General features: G+C 40.0%; 1 protein-coding gene across 2 annotated transcripts in view; it reads right to left on the bottom strand.

Moving 5' to 3' along the window:
- Positions 1 to 15,904, bottom strand: part of VCL (vinculin) — a 58,046-nt gene extending 42,142 nt beyond the window's left edge. Inside the window, exon 1 of one of the 2 annotated variants that reach the window (XM_033065474.2) lies at positions 15,418 to 15,904. In XM_033065474.2, the coding sequence (XP_032921365.1) occupies positions 15,418 to 15,585 (168 nt within the window). In that variant the 5' untranslated portion in view covers positions 15,586 to 15,904. The remainder of the gene's footprint in view (positions 1 to 15,417) is intronic. The other variant, XM_033065473.2, reaches the window with a different exon arrangement.
- Positions 15,905 to 16,211: the final 307 nt, after the last annotated feature.

The following is a 16,211-nucleotide window of genomic DNA, read 5'->3' as shown; positions in this document are numbered from 1 at the left end:
TAAACCTTTGTTTTTCCTTCAAAGGCTCTCATAAGGCTTTAACAAAGAAAATTTCCAATTTCTTCATCATTCCACTGATCTTATTTATAATTCAAAGCAAGATATGTCACTTGCAATTAGTGAGTTTACCACTGGTTTAAGAAGCTTTAGAGTTTTCTACTTTTCTGTAGGGGAATAGGCCAATGCAATTAGGAGATGGAAAAAAGTCTAAAGAAACATGCAGCTAAATTCTCCTTGTGACTCTTGCCTGAAGTCAGGCATGACACTAAAGAGGACTGCTGAATCATAGCCTATTCACTTGTCCTTTCAGCCAGCAGTGAAGCTGTGTCCTGACTCCTGGTTTTCTCCTGATTGCCCTGGAGACTGCATTCCAGCCATAGCAGGGTACAACTCCAAAGTCATCCGGCAAGCAAATTAGAACACACCAGCCATCTGGTCCCCAACAGCAGCAAACTGACCTACCTGTCTGCATTGATGATTAAGAAAAATTTAACTGGTTTAAGGCTGAGGAAATCCTGCTGTCCAGATAAAATACAGAACTATAAAACAAGAAATATATGGAAAATAGAAAGCAACATCATTTGGATAGTAAAATACTTCATGCTGCTAATACCTACTAACTCTGTTACATTATAGAGCTGAGGCCTGGATAGTTTGGCTAATTACAGGATTAACAGATGTTAAGTAAACACATCCTGATTTATGTGGTATTTTTTACAGAACTACTATAATTTGGAAATTAGTTCTTTTATCAAAAGAAAAGTTTATTTTTCCAAACCAGTACTTCAAGTTAAAATTACTTCAGGACATTATTACTCTACTTCAGTCAAATAACATAATTCATGTAAGTCCTCTCTGACCCTTAGGTATTTACAAAACTCACCAGGAAAAATAAGATACAGCAAGTGTAGTCTGCAAATGAGATTGAGAGCTGCAAACAGCTACCTTTACAAGAAAGCCTAAAGACAACACCAAATATAAGACAGCATGCAGACTCCAAAACCTCTTCCAGCTCATTTCCACATACTCAGATCTGCAGCCAAGAGTTTCAGAGCACTTAGCATAAATCCTGCTGCAGGTATATACACATATTAGTACTGTACTAAAAGACAACATGACTTTGGAGCTAAGTCTTCTCATTATTCAGATGCTAGTCTGAAAAACAAGAAACCCAACAATATGATTTTGCTGATAGATTTCCACCATCTTTAACAACATGCTAGTATCTGCATGTTGCAAAGGATTTGGATGGATTAGGATCTCTGTCCTGCCCCAGTAATTGAGATGTATCCTGTCCTCACAGCATTCCAAGTGTTAAGTCAAGTAGAAGCATTCAGAAAGTTTACTAATTTTGAGCCTTTTTGGCCCTGTTGGCAAGAGAGCAATAACAAGAAGTGTCACCATAGGAAGTGTGCAGATCATATCAAACAGAAGGCATATTTGGTTCCAGATACAGCAGGGCTGCCAACAAGAATCTGTGATTCTGATACAGATAAATATTGTACTGTAGCATCTCCAAAACAACCCAACTTACAGCTGAGTCTACCCAGTCTGTTTTTTCCTTCATCAGAAGGATAAAATAACTTATTTGTTACACAGATCACAACATAGATTAGTATTCCATTTATCCACGTGTTGGCACAGATATTCAAGAAGCTGAAAAAAGCAAAGACAAAATGTGTTCTCTATTTCTTCTTGAGTAACTTTCAAAGGTAGAACAGTAATGCAGTTTCTACTCTTCTGCATCTGAAGTTTACTGCTGTAGTAACTGACTATATCAGCTACAGACAGATGTGCAATATAAGTGCCTTAATTTCCCTTTGTCATTTAGTTAACTACAAAATCTGTTGTTATCTTTTATAACCCATTTTACTTGTTGAAAACACTGCTGATTTGACAGGCATTACTACCTACACAAGGCATTTTAATATGCCACAACTGAAAGTGTAGGATAGCTACCAGGCCCTGAACCTTAGGATCTTCATTTATTATATGCTTGTACTGACTTCTGAATACCAGACTGTTCAACACTGATTTTCCCTCTAACACAGGAACAGTGGCACCACTTCCCTTATCAGCTCCCTTCTAGAGCATCAGTGGTTCCAGAGAACAGATTCTTTTTTCCTAAGTTCATGGCAGGAATGGTTTCCAGCAGGAAAACAGACTATATAAGCATAGGAAAGAACAAAAAAAAAACCTAATCTAGAATTCCTTTACTGATAAAGAAATATTTTTCACTATGTTTTTAATATCTTCATGTACTCACTAATATATGATTGAAGCAACAAACTCACAGCATTAAATCTTTTGACATAAGCTCTGCCACAAAAAATGTATCCATCAAGACAGATGCTACACAGTGTTTCATAGAAATTATCCACCTTCTGTAGCACACTGGACGATTTGTTTTGTTAAGTCTCACTTTACTCGATTAACAGCTAATTCTACTGTGCACTAAGTTCATGGTGTAAATCATTGCTCACATGTTAAATGCAATCTTTTAATTAGCTACAACATTATCTAGTTACATTGAAGAGAACTTAACTAGATATGGTAGGCTGTTTTCCAAGGGATAGTACTCATTTATAGCACCATTGAAAATGTGTCAGAAACTTGATATCATGTGATTATTTTTCAGCTTGATTTTGCTTTCAGTGTTCAAGACCACTTACACCAGCTCTGCAAGGAATTCAGCATGTAGAAGATTCTACTTACCTGCGGAGTCACCACAAAGGATTTGCAAAGTATTAAAAAGCAGCCACTCAGCAGAAAGAGCTGCTAAAGAATATTAAAAAATCAAAGTAGTGTCTGATGCAGCATTAATTCCAAGTTACACTCATTCAGCTATTAGAATTAATTTTTAAATCTAATGCTTACTATATGTTCATATAACAAACCATTATCACTTTTAAAAAAGCTTTAAAACTAACTAATTTCAATAACATTTGCTATTTCTTTATTGACTCATACTAAAAAACAATATACTTTGAAGAGACTAAGGGTTTGGGGCTTTTGTAGTAAAAGCTTATAAATTATGGCATAGAAACAAACCTTCCCAGTGTAGTCCAAGTGTTTTACTACGGAATGACATAACCAATAAGAGTAGTGTAATCCAATTACTAGTTGTCATTGATTCTCTTGAGAATTTTTATTATTTAATTAATTCCACAGATCTAATTTCTCTCTCAGAACAATTACTACTTTCCATGCATCTAGAGTAGAATTTACTCTTAGCCACTTTTATAGTCAGCATTCAGCTGTTAAAACCTATTTTCCACCATTTCTCTATGCTCACCCAATTAAAACATTACAAAAGCATTACTGCTACTCAGTTGATTCTGCACATGCTTGACAGCATAGACAGGCTTTATCAGTAGTAGCTTCACATTAGAGCTATACTCAATTCTCTTTTGAAACCATGAGGGAAAATTAGGCAATATAAGCAAGCAACTTGAAGGTTACAGTCTAGTGTCACATAAATACATAGGCTAAAAAACTGCTTCTTTAGTAAAGTTCCCATGATTGGAAAAGCTGGTCAAAGCCTGGGTTCACCTCTTGGCATATAAAAGGAATAAAACTAGGCACTGTTAGTTCAGAAGTTTTAGAGAAGCAAAGCCTCTATAAACTGATCTTAAAAACAAATATTTAGATTTGACATTTAATCAAAAAGAGACATGAGAAAGTTCAACTTCTTTAAAACAGTGGGGGTTTTTTTCTTCTTCACTGCAATTTGTTAGCATTTTAGAACTCCATCATGCCAGGCACTCTACAAACACACAATATCATCCATTTAAAGTACAACAGTGCCACATTAACAAGGCTGACAAATCAACTCCACAATAAGAAAAACATATTAAAGGGTCACCCATTTCTAACTGTTAAAATCCTCTTACAAGTTTAACAGACATTAATGAAAAAGTCTTGAAACTTGGTGAAAAATATACTACAGATGAAGTTTCAGTACTAGCTACAATAATGTAGTTAGGAAAAGAAACATCAGTATTGCTGCAAATCCAACTAAAAGTAACTCCTATAACAGGAAGCTACACTTGTCCCCAATATTTTGTCCTATTTGAGGAAGGTGCTCAAAATTTAATAGCAACAGAGTAGAACTTTTCTAAACAATCATTATGCTATGTTAAACAGAAATAAAAGGATTTGGGCCATCTAGCAAGCTAACAGGAAAATCTATCTGGAGAACGGAATTGCATCCAGTTGTGAAAGCAAATGCTAGATCCATCAAGTACACAAATGCCCTCAGTTTATGACCTCCATCGCCATACAGTAACCAGGTCAGTTTTATATATTTTGGTGATGCTTATAACTAAAAAGCCACATGCAGAGAAGTTTGCAGTTTTGGACAAAAAAAGTGCAAGACAACTACATAAAATTCTGCTGCAACATTGTTTTGAAGTGTTAGTGACCACTTCAGGTTCACAAAATATCTTTAGCATTTCACTACTGAGTAACTGGACAGCAGGCCAAATATTCCAGCTATAACCCCCAGCCCCTCTCCAAATTGCCAGAGCAAAGTTGTTATGCAAGAAATTCACTTGCACTTGGACAGCTATTCCATGGCTTTGATCTACAATCATCACAGATGTCAAGCTGGTAAGAGGAGAAAAAAAAAAATCAGATCAACAAAAAGAGGTCTTCCTGGTGCATGGGCAGTGGGCTAGGCTCACCTGGTCTCAGCTCAAGAACCACTGGAATCTAGCCTGAGAGCCAAGGAATGCAGGTTTTGCCAGCATTGTACTAAAGAGAAATTAAAGAAGTGCAATGCTATTATTTTTTTTTTTAACTCAGAAAAACTGAAGTCTAAGTGAAACCTACCTAAAATTTACTGAGGTTCCCACACACCATGCTTTGATTCTTTTGAGAAAAAGGGAGTATTTTATAGGCGTGGCAAAGACTCAAAGAGCACTTCACTTGCTACAGTTAAGTGTTTTGGCAATTACTAGCATTTGACAATCCATTTTTTGTCATTCTATCAGGGCAACCTAAATAAAAAGTGACCTTTTTGCTGTTACTCTGCAGTTCGAGAGAAACCCCATTTATTCATCTCTGTTGTTCAGCACAACTATTGTGCTGCAAAAGCTGCAAAGACAGCTAGGCTTGTGAAAGTGATTTTTACTGTAGTCCAAACACTAGTCAGTTTAATTTGTTAGCTCACTTTAAAACCTATAAGAGTTACGCAGTAATTTTAAAGATGCAGTAACAGAGCCCATTAAACACTTGGAAGAAAACTTCTTGACAAGCGTAAAAACAGAACCTTTTGAAGACTTAGCTGAAGGGCAAATAGACACCTGTATGTGCATTCAGAGGTTGAAATGTGAAGCACCTTTTGTGATTTATCTTGAACAAAGTTACAAAAACCCCTATGATATTGATAGCAAATAGACACACCAAAACAAGTTAAACTTCCAGTAACTTCCATTTGGGTCCTTGATGCAGCAATCTTTTTCTATTGATAACTCTTTAGATAAATAGTCAGTGCACCACACACTTTAGTATTAAAAACATGAATGCCTGTTAGCAACTTACAGAGTTACAAGAGTTTAAAGAGGAATGGTGAACATGAATTAACACATTAATTTTTTCCCTCAGTTATGTATTACAATATCCCATTTTGCACTGAAGAGCTTAACCATTCATTGCTTATGAACAGTTGGGTATCATTTACAAAAAGTCTATTTGTTCTAACTAAGTTTGTAACCACCAGGAAACTATTACTCCCAAAAACACTCACAACATCTCTGTGCCTCTCATGTACTGACTATCAGACTAGCTGAAGTCAGTTTCTGCTCCTTCTGACAAGTATTTGTGCAGGCGAACAAAACAAAACCTGCCTAAGAGAACAAAGTCTTATTAACGCTTCCCTCATCTAAAACAGTTGCAATATTCAGCCCCTTCCAAGTTCATGGAAAGTTTGGAAGACAGAAGAAGCAACTTAGCTGAAATAAGTTCTAGATTGCAGCTTTTAACAGCTCCCGTGCTTGACAGGAAGAGTCAGACTTCTGAAACTGAAGAGCTGATAGCAGGAAAAATGGTTGAAAGATGAGAATGGACAGGAAAGTTGATAGGGACTTTCCTGGCTTAGCCTTTAGCAAGCTTCCCATTTTGATGCACCCATTCAAAAAGAAAGGCTGAGAGCATTCATTAGTTTGCCTCCACAATGACTTAACTAAGGTGATCAGAGTACCTCTCATGAGTTCAGGGGTGCAGAACTCACCACCGTTTCTCATACTGCTACGATGGGACTTCTGTGACTATATTCATTTATTAATTTAATGATCACAGCTGTTTTCTTGCATGCTTTTCAGCATTTAAGGAGGGGCAGGCTTGTGTCTAGCTCATGCTAAGGTTCAGCTACTAAAATGAAGTTCAAACTGAATACCATTGTATTTTACCATTCCCACAGACACAGGTTAAACATTGAGCAATGAGACTGGAACAGCTGCAACATACCCAAATATTTTAAGCTGTATACACAGATATGTGAGTATAAAGCTTGCAAAGTTCACCAAAGCAGTACTTTCTCAGCTCTGTTAGTCTTAATTTTATTTTTGCACCATAGTATCTGAGGAAAAACGTTAAGCATGATGCTTGCTGAAATGAAACCTTTTTAAGCCATCACAAAAAAAAAATCAGTTTAATATGAAAACTGCTTGTTTGTGCTTTTTCTTTCACAGACTGACCTCTAATTATCTTTCGTTGGCAGGTACGGACTGAGGAGTCAAAGGTAGGAGGTGCTCTGCTGTTAGGGAAGAATTGATTGGGAATGCCAATGAGAGATGGAGTGACCATTAGATGGTAGAATTAAGAATCCTGAAAGGAAAAAACTAGACAAATCAGAATCTGAGTCTCAGAACCAACTTCAGCTTCTTCAGGGACCTAACTGGAGAAATCATATAGAATACCCAGAAAAATAAATTCTAGAGAGCTGACTGATTTTCAGGGATCACCTACTCCAAGCTGGTTCATCCTGATGAGCAGGAAGACAAGTAAAAGTGGCAGGAAGCCTGCCTGAATGAACAGTGCTCCTGCTAGGAGGAGCAGAGACATTAGCTGAGCACACAGGGATGGGGTCCATCCCAAAGCGTATCTAGAGCTGAACCTAGTGAGGGGCATGAAAGACAAAAAATGCTTGTGTAAATACAGCAGTAAAATAAAGACTAGGTAAAATGTGGGCCCACTGTGGGTGTCTGACCACACCACAAAAAATCATGTACTCAAAGACTTCTTTATATCTGTCTTTTCTGAGAATATCTGCCTTCAGCAACCCCAGGTCCCCAAGACATCCTGAGAGCTGGGCTCAAAAAAAAATTTTTATTTGCTGAAAGAAGCTCAAGTTACATTTGCTATTCTGTGGGTGTAACCATGGATGCAAAATGCAATGTAACATTATTACAATAGGTCTCTTCATAAGTATCCTAAGCCAACACCAACAGAAACAGCTTGTTTCTTTTCTCCATTCTTTACTGAAGAAACCCAACATGAATCATCAGTTTCCTACCCTACGCATGAAGTCAGAATACTGGGAAACTGTTGACATGTTTCCTCAGTGACAGAAACGGTTAGATATCATCATCAACCAAGAGTCAATGAGTTGGCAGTTTCAGAAACTCTGGAAAGGCTTTGATAATGAAGAGGTTTTTGGTTTGTTGCTTTTGTTCCCTTTCATTAGCTGCTATTGTTATCCATTGTTCATTATTCATGTTGCAAATAGCTCTCCTGAAGCATCAGAACAAACTGACTTCTGAATAAGAGGTATATTACAAAGTGAGTTGTTCAATATATTTGACACAAATCTTTAGTTCTAGTCTCAGGTACACTTTATTAGGCAAAGTAAGCAAAGGAAAGGTTTGCCCCCTCTATTGATTCTCTAGTCAAGTCTTCAATATCCTCACAGATGCACTAGGGCCTGATTTACTCCAAGGACAAACTAGACCTACTTCCAAGTGTTATACCCATCAGGTCATGCCCCCATTCCCCCCATCTCCCAGGTCAGTTTTGAGCTGCTGGGACTCCAGGCTTGTGTTTGTAAGGGATACTTATTGCTGAAATAGGTGTAACTGAAAAGATTCAGCCTTCATTTGATCATTTCATCTCCCCATGCAGCAAGTCATGTTGTATCCACAAAGTATGTTCTGAAATGAAGGTAGTTGCAATATTCATTCATCTGGTCTATTTCCATGGCTCAACACAAGTTGTTACCCTAGACTCCAATTACAGGACAATATTTAGAGTAAATTCTCACCTCCCGCAATAAAAATGAAGGAAGCAATTAGACAACTAAATTACAATTAATGTAATGGATAAAATTTAACAGTTATACAGTTACCAAAAAAGACTTTACTGTTCAAATTCAATAACAAAAATACTCCTACAGTTTTGTTTAAAGATAAATGTCAGGAAGGCTATCAATTTGCAGAAATTAAGAACTCTGGTGTAGAGAAGTTGTGTATCAAGAACTGCTTCCCAACTTTCAACTAAGTGATAGACTATAATTTATGCCACTAAAGAAAAAATATTACATAGCAAGATTTCTTAAAGTCTAGGTTGCAAATCTGACTTGTTTTTCAGTGTGAGTAGTATCAAGCCAGTAAGACTTAGCAAGACATTGCAGTCAGAAACAGGAGTTTAGCAGAAATACACACAAGTCTTCAACAGAGAAGCAAGGATTAAAAGCTACCATTCATTGTATGCAAAGCCACTACCAAAATTAAGCAGTACTCAAGGTACTCAAAACTGACTACTATTGGCCTACTCTTGCCTTTGAGAAATCATTTGGCATCATTTCCAGTAACTAGCATTGAGACCACATCTGCTAACACTTTTAAAACCACTGTTTGAATGTTTAAAACCACCCCCCACCCACTCCTCTCAAAGATTTGTTTCATCCAAACTTCAACTATATTGGGAAGGGGAAAACACTTCCAACTCACTCTGTTCTGAAGGTACACATACACATTTCTGAACCATGTTTCGTTTGGTTAATTTCTTATTAACCTCTAAAACAAATTTCATATCTACAGTCCAATATCACTATGTGGAAAAAAATATCACCTTGTTTCAAAGTACAAAGAAAAACTATCACTCTCTAAAGTTACAAGGTACTGTAAGAAAGAACAAATTGCTAAAAACACCAGTCCTTAACATGGGTTTAACTCCTCCCACACTGGTGTAATTGACTTGCGCAGAAAAAAGCATTTACTAAGTTTTTCAAAGCAGGAGTAGTGTTGACCAGATTCTTGGCACATGGAATTTTTTAGTCCAACTGCTACTTAAAGACTACCCATTCCACAATAATAGTCTCAGTTTTTATGTCCAAAAAAGCAAGCTGCATATGAGGAGACAGTCACCATTTCAATGCACGTTTAAAGGAAGAGAAAACAAAAGATTGCTTTTAAAGCTGATGGAGGAGACTGGAATACATTAAGGATCCAAACACAATAACAGAACAAAGATATTATTCCATTCAAATCAGAAACTAATTAATCACATATGTAAAGATGATTCCTAACAGATAAAAGAAAAAAAGTTTATGATGTGCTTTTGTTATTACAAAGCTGCTTTGTCTGATTAATCACTCTTCTCCCAGCCTCTCCCATACACACACCTAATGGGGTTTATCCATCTTCTCAGAGCATATGGCCACAGTTCCCATAGTATATCCCACAAATTATGCCCAAAGAAATTGCTGTACACTGAAAAAAGGATGTTCTAATAAAAAAAAGGAAAATTTTCATTATTTGTCAAATACTAATCACCATTTGCTACTACTCACAGATAAGACCTAGAAAGCTGTAGTGAAAAGACATTCTCTCATGAGAGCTTCAAGCCTATTCTAGTGCTCATTCACTTGTCACTAAGTTTGAGTTCTGTAGAGTTCAGATGATCTGCTATTTTGACCAGCTTCAAAATGTAACAATATAATAAACTAGAAATAGAGAGGCATATATCTATACATATCCCATGACAAGTTACAAAGATCAAGGAAAAATGCAAAAAACACAACCCTCTTGACAGTCATCTTTTGTGCTGTGCAGAAAATTCTGCAAGGAAAAAAGCTTATCTTCTTCCTTTCTTCTCCATCCTTTTCCAAGATATATAAACATATTGCAAGCTAATTTTCCCCCTCAAAAAGAGAAACACTACACACAGTTCACAACAGTTCACTTCTCTTTGTAACCTGAGTAGGCAAGTCAGTTATGCCAAAAGAAAACTTAGGATGATAAAGCTGTTTTACCATTCACTCTCCTCAACAGTCAGACTATTTCTCCTCATTCCAGGTGTTTATCCATGTATTTGACTTTTGCTGCTGGAATCATGACAAGGATTTCAAGGCAAGCTGCATTCTTCACAAATTCATTTAAACAGGTGATTTCCAAGCTGGTGGTTGGCAGGTGTCAGTAGGCAATTTACAGCCTGTCCAGGGAAGATGGATAGCCCTTTCCAAATGTCCCTGCAACCCCAGGCAACTTCTCACCTGTCACAGGCCCATGGATATGCAGACAGAACATGCCAGTGGCTTCTGGTGATTGCTGCTTCTTCCTCTGCTAAGATGAGATAGTGTAGCTACAGCAGCTGAACTAAACACAACACTCCCACAGTTAACTTCTTTGTTTGGTTTAATCTTTTTGTCTCTGCCAAAGTATTGGTATCAAGTTCCTTCTGTTTTAAGAGCTGTCTGGGTAGTTTTAGTTTTGCCAAGATGGAGTGGGCTTCAGCTGGTGATAGTTTAAAGAGACTGACCTCCCAACTTTAGGAGGTCACAAAACCTTTGACATACATGACTTTGACCCAGTACTACAGGGTCTTGTTCCCATCACGTACAATCTCAGTCAAGCTTACTCTAGACTGGATTTATTTACATCTTAAAATAGTACTTGGCACAGACCTACTTAAAGGAAACATCTGATAAACCCTGACTATGAGACAAGAGATTTATAATTTAACAGACCCTTCCTGATGATCAGCCTGACCTAGTCAGGTCTGACCTAGCTAGTCACAATAACAGATACAGAAAGGTGTCAGTAGTGCTTTATAAGCCTCCAAACCTCAGTAGGTAAATAAAGCCATATCATAACATCCAACAATGACACCTTATCAAGAAATGTGATCATCAACACTTTAATAGAGAGCAAAGCAATTTTTCCCATTAAAAAAAATAATATAATGGTGACTGGATGCATATTGACACTTGTGAAACATATAAAAGGACAGCACAGAGGATGGAATGGCAGAAGTTGCATCAGCAAATAGACAAGCACTGTTTTTTCAGAGTAGATCTCTGTTCTGAAGCATCTCAGTCACTTCATTTGTTACCACTAGTGTCTTAAATCTTCAAGTATGAGCAATTCATAGGAGTATCGCTTTGCTCAGATGGCCCAAGCTCTATGAAAATGAAGGACACAAAAACAAGGTAAGTCAAGCAATTGGTCTCAGGTAAAGAAGGTCAGATCTTTCCAACCACTGACCTGGTTCAACAGCCCAGACTCTAAAAACCAACACCTCCGTGAGCTGCTGAGCCTTCTCCCATATTTTAAACTGCGTGCTTCCCAAGTCCCTTCTGCTATCTTAATTTTCATGCAGAGAATTACAACCCAATCTGTCACACTCAGCAGCTTCACCCATGGTATTGTTGGCATTCGGCAGAGCAACAGCAACACAGCTCTGAGGCAGCTCTGTCTGAAACAGCAGAGAGAAGTGACCAGAGTGGGCTATGCCTGTACTGACAGAATGCCAGAATCCATACAAGGCAGTATGGAGCTTACAGAATAGAATTTGCTTTCTCTGTTTGGCAATAACATGTGTCTGAACAAAAATGTCCATAAATTCACTACTGAAAAAAAACATTTTTTTTTTCCTCCATGCATAAAGCCACATAAATAATGTGTGTGATTGGTTTACCATTTCTGCATCATCATCAGCTATCCTTGATAAAAATCTTTAAAGTAGGTTAAAAGTCTGATGAGCTCTTAAAAAAAAAAAAAAAAACAACAAGAAAACTAAACATCTGGGGGGGAAAAATAAAGCCTGAAACAACTAGAAAATCTCCACATGGTTCATTTCCTCCCTAGGAATTCTGACTAGTTAAAACTCAAAATTTCATTTCACTCTCCTCTGAACTAAAAGGATAGTTAGCAAGCTCAAAATTATTCCATACCTATTAGGTAGCCTTGATTATTACCCACCACCAGCATCACTTCTGGTGGCTTACATCTTATAGCTAAAAGAAACACTAAGTGCCAACCTTCGCATAAGAGGCACACATCCACTACAAATATGAGCCAATAGAAACATTAGGACTTTCAGTTAAAAGAAGGACCAGTTTAGCACAGTCATAGTCTTGTGGTATCTGAAGCCTCACCCTCAAATTCCTGGCTCCAGAGTTATCTGTGTAAAAAAGCTTCTGATGCTTACCTCCACATTATATTTTTCACAGGCAAAAAGGACTTGACCCCACAGTTAAGAAATTTCATCAAAATACTTCTAAATAATTCAAGACATTGTGCAAAATTGTTCCCCAACAGAATAATCAAGATGCAGTGGAAGCAAACTGTCACATATTGCAAACAGAATGCCAAGTCATTATTTGGTATTTTACTACAAGAATGACTAATTTGTAAAGATTTAGTAATTTCATTAACTTTAACAATGACTTGGACTATTTCTTCTCCAGGATTACTTTACAATTAGGTTCTGACAAGGAAGCATCTCCATGATAGGTCTACTTGAGTGTGCAAACTTCACATTTAAAAAGCCATGTAAATTAAGACAGCTTCAGGCAAACTTTAAAATACAGCATAACGATTAATGACAGAAAATACAGAAATGCATGCCAAAGCTAAAGCTCTCTTATAGAGGTCTCTAGCCAGGGCATTGAGGAGGAGGACCCCCTTTTGACTAATCTAATAGTCCTAATGTAAGACTCTCATATCAATCAACCTCTGTTCCATCTTGATCTCAGGAATGTTCAAGTTATTGCACATGGGTCCTTCCTTATAGCCATCTCCCAGCCCATTTCCTCTCACAGTACATATTCCAGGTCTTCCACAAGAATGGGTCTCAAAACTTCAAACATTGCTACCAGCAATTACATACAGACACAACAGGCAAATCAATTACATACAGACATGATAGGCAAATCAATCAAATATTTTCCCAACTGCAGAATCCTTACTATAGGTTGGGTAGATGGAGAGTAATACTGCTGTATATGAAAATTTATCACTAAAAACTCCCTGCTCCTCAGTGCTTTTCTTAATGTACTTAGTGATACTCACACTACACTAAGAACCCTGAGCAGACAGTAAGCAGCACTAGGAGCCAGCAGCTACAGTTCTCCCTGGCTTGCGTTGATAACTCCATCTTTGCTGTCACCTGGGAAGCCACCAGAAGGCTCGTAATTCGAGAACCTGCCTGCACAAATTCTCCTGCTCCTGTGAAAGTGCTGTTGCATAAATCACCTTTACACTTCAGAGTGATGCACTGGAAACAGAGCTCCAGATAGGAAACAAAACTTTAATTCTGCATTTTTCCTAATGTAGACAATGCTGTATTTTAACATATCAGGGCATCTTGCTGGTAACTACCATCTCAGATTACACCACCTCTATTAGCTCTCTGTGAATAAACACAGAAAAAAAATAACTTGACAATCTTTCATTTATCTAACTAGAAGAAAAACAGGCTTCCAAAACAGTCCATAATGAGAGAAGAGGTAGGAGTAGCGAGCTGCAGAAGGAACTTAACTCTGTTTCTGCATTTCTCTAATAAATGAGACTTTGCCAGATCAAGTCTCTTTTGATAGAAAGGTGGTGTGGGGAAAAACTGTCACACAACCCAGTGTTACAGGGTTAGCTCAGAGAAGCAAAGCATTATTCCAACATCTTCCTTTCAGGGAAAAGTATTTCATACACACAGACTTCACACTCTTACAGCCAAAACACGTATTATTACATCTGTGAATTGCTGCAGAACAATTGTTCTTCATAAAAAGATAAGTGTCTGCTATAGTCAGCAAGAAGCACGAGTATTCTAGACGGTCTGTAATATTTATAATCATGGCGACCAAGAGACCCAGTTACACTGTAGTAAACTGCAAAACCTCAAAGTGGCAAGTTATTCTAGCAGCAGCAAGTACTACAGGCCAAAGCGTTCTTAACACATCACGTACATTAGTCATCCTGACAGCTTCTTATGCCCACAAGCCTCATGATTTCAGAGCACTAAAACATTGGTTAACAGTGACACAGTATTTTAACTTGCATAGCCATTCATTTTAAGGCAAAGTATACTGGCAAGGGGTATTTCTTGACAGGAGTTACTACGGAATTTTATAGGATACAAAATGAGTAAGTAACCTGTGATGTTAAAAAATGTATCAGTTCAGTATCTGCAAACAAGCTTAACAAAGGTGCAAGGTAAGTATTACCGGGTAATTCTTAATGTAGTAGAAGAGTAGGCAATGTCACAGTGCTTTCTACATCAAAGAAAATATTTCTGCCCTGCAACAGTTCGTTATTCTTTTGTTGACTATAAAAGTGCTAATACGACTAAAGCATTTCAAATGTATTAGTCACTTGCACTTCTCACACTGCAATGTCCATACTGCAAGTACTCAGATCTTAAAGAGATAAGTTATACATAACAGCTTTCAAGAAGTCGAGAGAGTCAGGCCAAATTTCCGTTACCTTTAGCAAAAGGTAAATCATACTCGAGGCTACGTAACACGAACAATTTACAGCTCCAGACTTTGCCTGGAAGCCACAGGTCTGTCCCGCCTCAGCTCTTGCACTGACAAGGAACGGCCAGCCTGCACCAATTTAAAAATGAAACCCAAATGGTTGGGAGGTTTGGGCTTTGTTATTGGTTGGGTTTGGGATTCTTTGGATAGGCTCACGACAAGTAAGTATTTTGCCTTTTATAGCGCATACACTTAAAATAGGAGTTTCCTAGGCAGCAAAGAACCACAGAGCGTATCAGAGCCATCTGTGAAGCGTTTCGGGGCGGGTATGAACAGTAGCAACTACCACGCGAACTGCTCTTTAATGTGATGCCGCTCCTCAGGTGGGCAAAGGCTTCTTGGCTTCAAGACGCCGAGCAACTCGCTGCTGGGACAACTCGCCGCTGCCCAGCACTGCTCTCCCGGCTCCTTCGGCGGCCGGAGCGGGAACAGACGAAGGCGGCTTCCAGGCGGGAGCCGCAGAGGTCCAGCCAGCGTTCCAACTTAACCCTTTCCCGGGCCCCGGCACCGCGCCCAGCCGCTCCTGGCGGGGCGGGGGCCGGGACACCTGTCCGCTACAGCCCGCGGCGAGCGGGCGCCACCGGACTCCCAAGTTGGCCGCGGCGGCCAAAGTCGCTCCCAGGAGAAGGCGCGGAGGAGGCGGGCCAGCCGCCGCTACTCACCCGCACCAGGTTGCTGACAGCGGCCTGCACGGCCGACACGGGGGCGGTGAGGTCCGGGATGGCCTTTCCGTCCACCTCCCCCTCCTCGTGCATGATGACCAGGTGGGAGATCTGCTGGGCCACCGGCTCCAGGATGCTCTCGATGGTGCGCGTGTGGAAGACGGGCATGGCGGCGGCGGGGCGGCGGGGCCGGGGCCCAAACTCGGCACAAACTCCGGCAAACTCTGTCCCTGCGGACTGGCGCCCCACAGAGAAAGCCGCGGCCTCCGCGCAAAGAGGAAAAGAAGCAAGAACAGGAAACCAAACGACCGCTCCGAGCTCCCCTCGTCCAGGAGCGGAGTGCGGCACACGGAGAAGTGGTTGCCGACTCAGGCTCGCGGAGGCGGGACTCGAACTCGCTGCCCTCCAGCCACCCACTGGCAGCGCCCACCGCGCACTGGCGCCGCTCCTCAGCCAGGCGGCGGCTTTTCAACCGCCACAGCCCTCCCCTCCCGCGGCTCCCGCCCCCGGCCGCCTCTCCCAATGGCCGAGCCGGGGCCGCCGCTGCCAGTGGCGCAACGCCGCGTCCATCAACATTCCAGAGCCTCCTTCCCCCTCCACCCCCCGTCCTTCCCGCACCACCCGCCTTCCCAACCCAGCTCGGTTGCGCGGGCGCTGGTTTCCCAGAGCCCAGATTACGTCAGACATTCTGGTGTCCATATAAGGAGACGATTAATGCCGGGGTGCCGGGATAGCGGGGGGCGAGGGCAGTGGGATTCCTGCGCCACGCCCGCCGCCGGCGCAAGTTCCCTCCT

The sequence above is a fragment of the Catharus ustulatus genome, chromosome 8, assembly GCF_009819885.2.
Source record: "Catharus ustulatus isolate bCatUst1 chromosome 8, bCatUst1.pri.v2, whole genome shotgun sequence".
Taxonomy (NCBI): domain Eukaryota; kingdom Metazoa; phylum Chordata; class Aves; order Passeriformes; family Turdidae; genus Catharus; species Catharus ustulatus.
The sequence above is the reverse complement of the archived record's forward strand: the minus strand, read 5'-3'. Positions and strand labels throughout refer to the sequence as shown.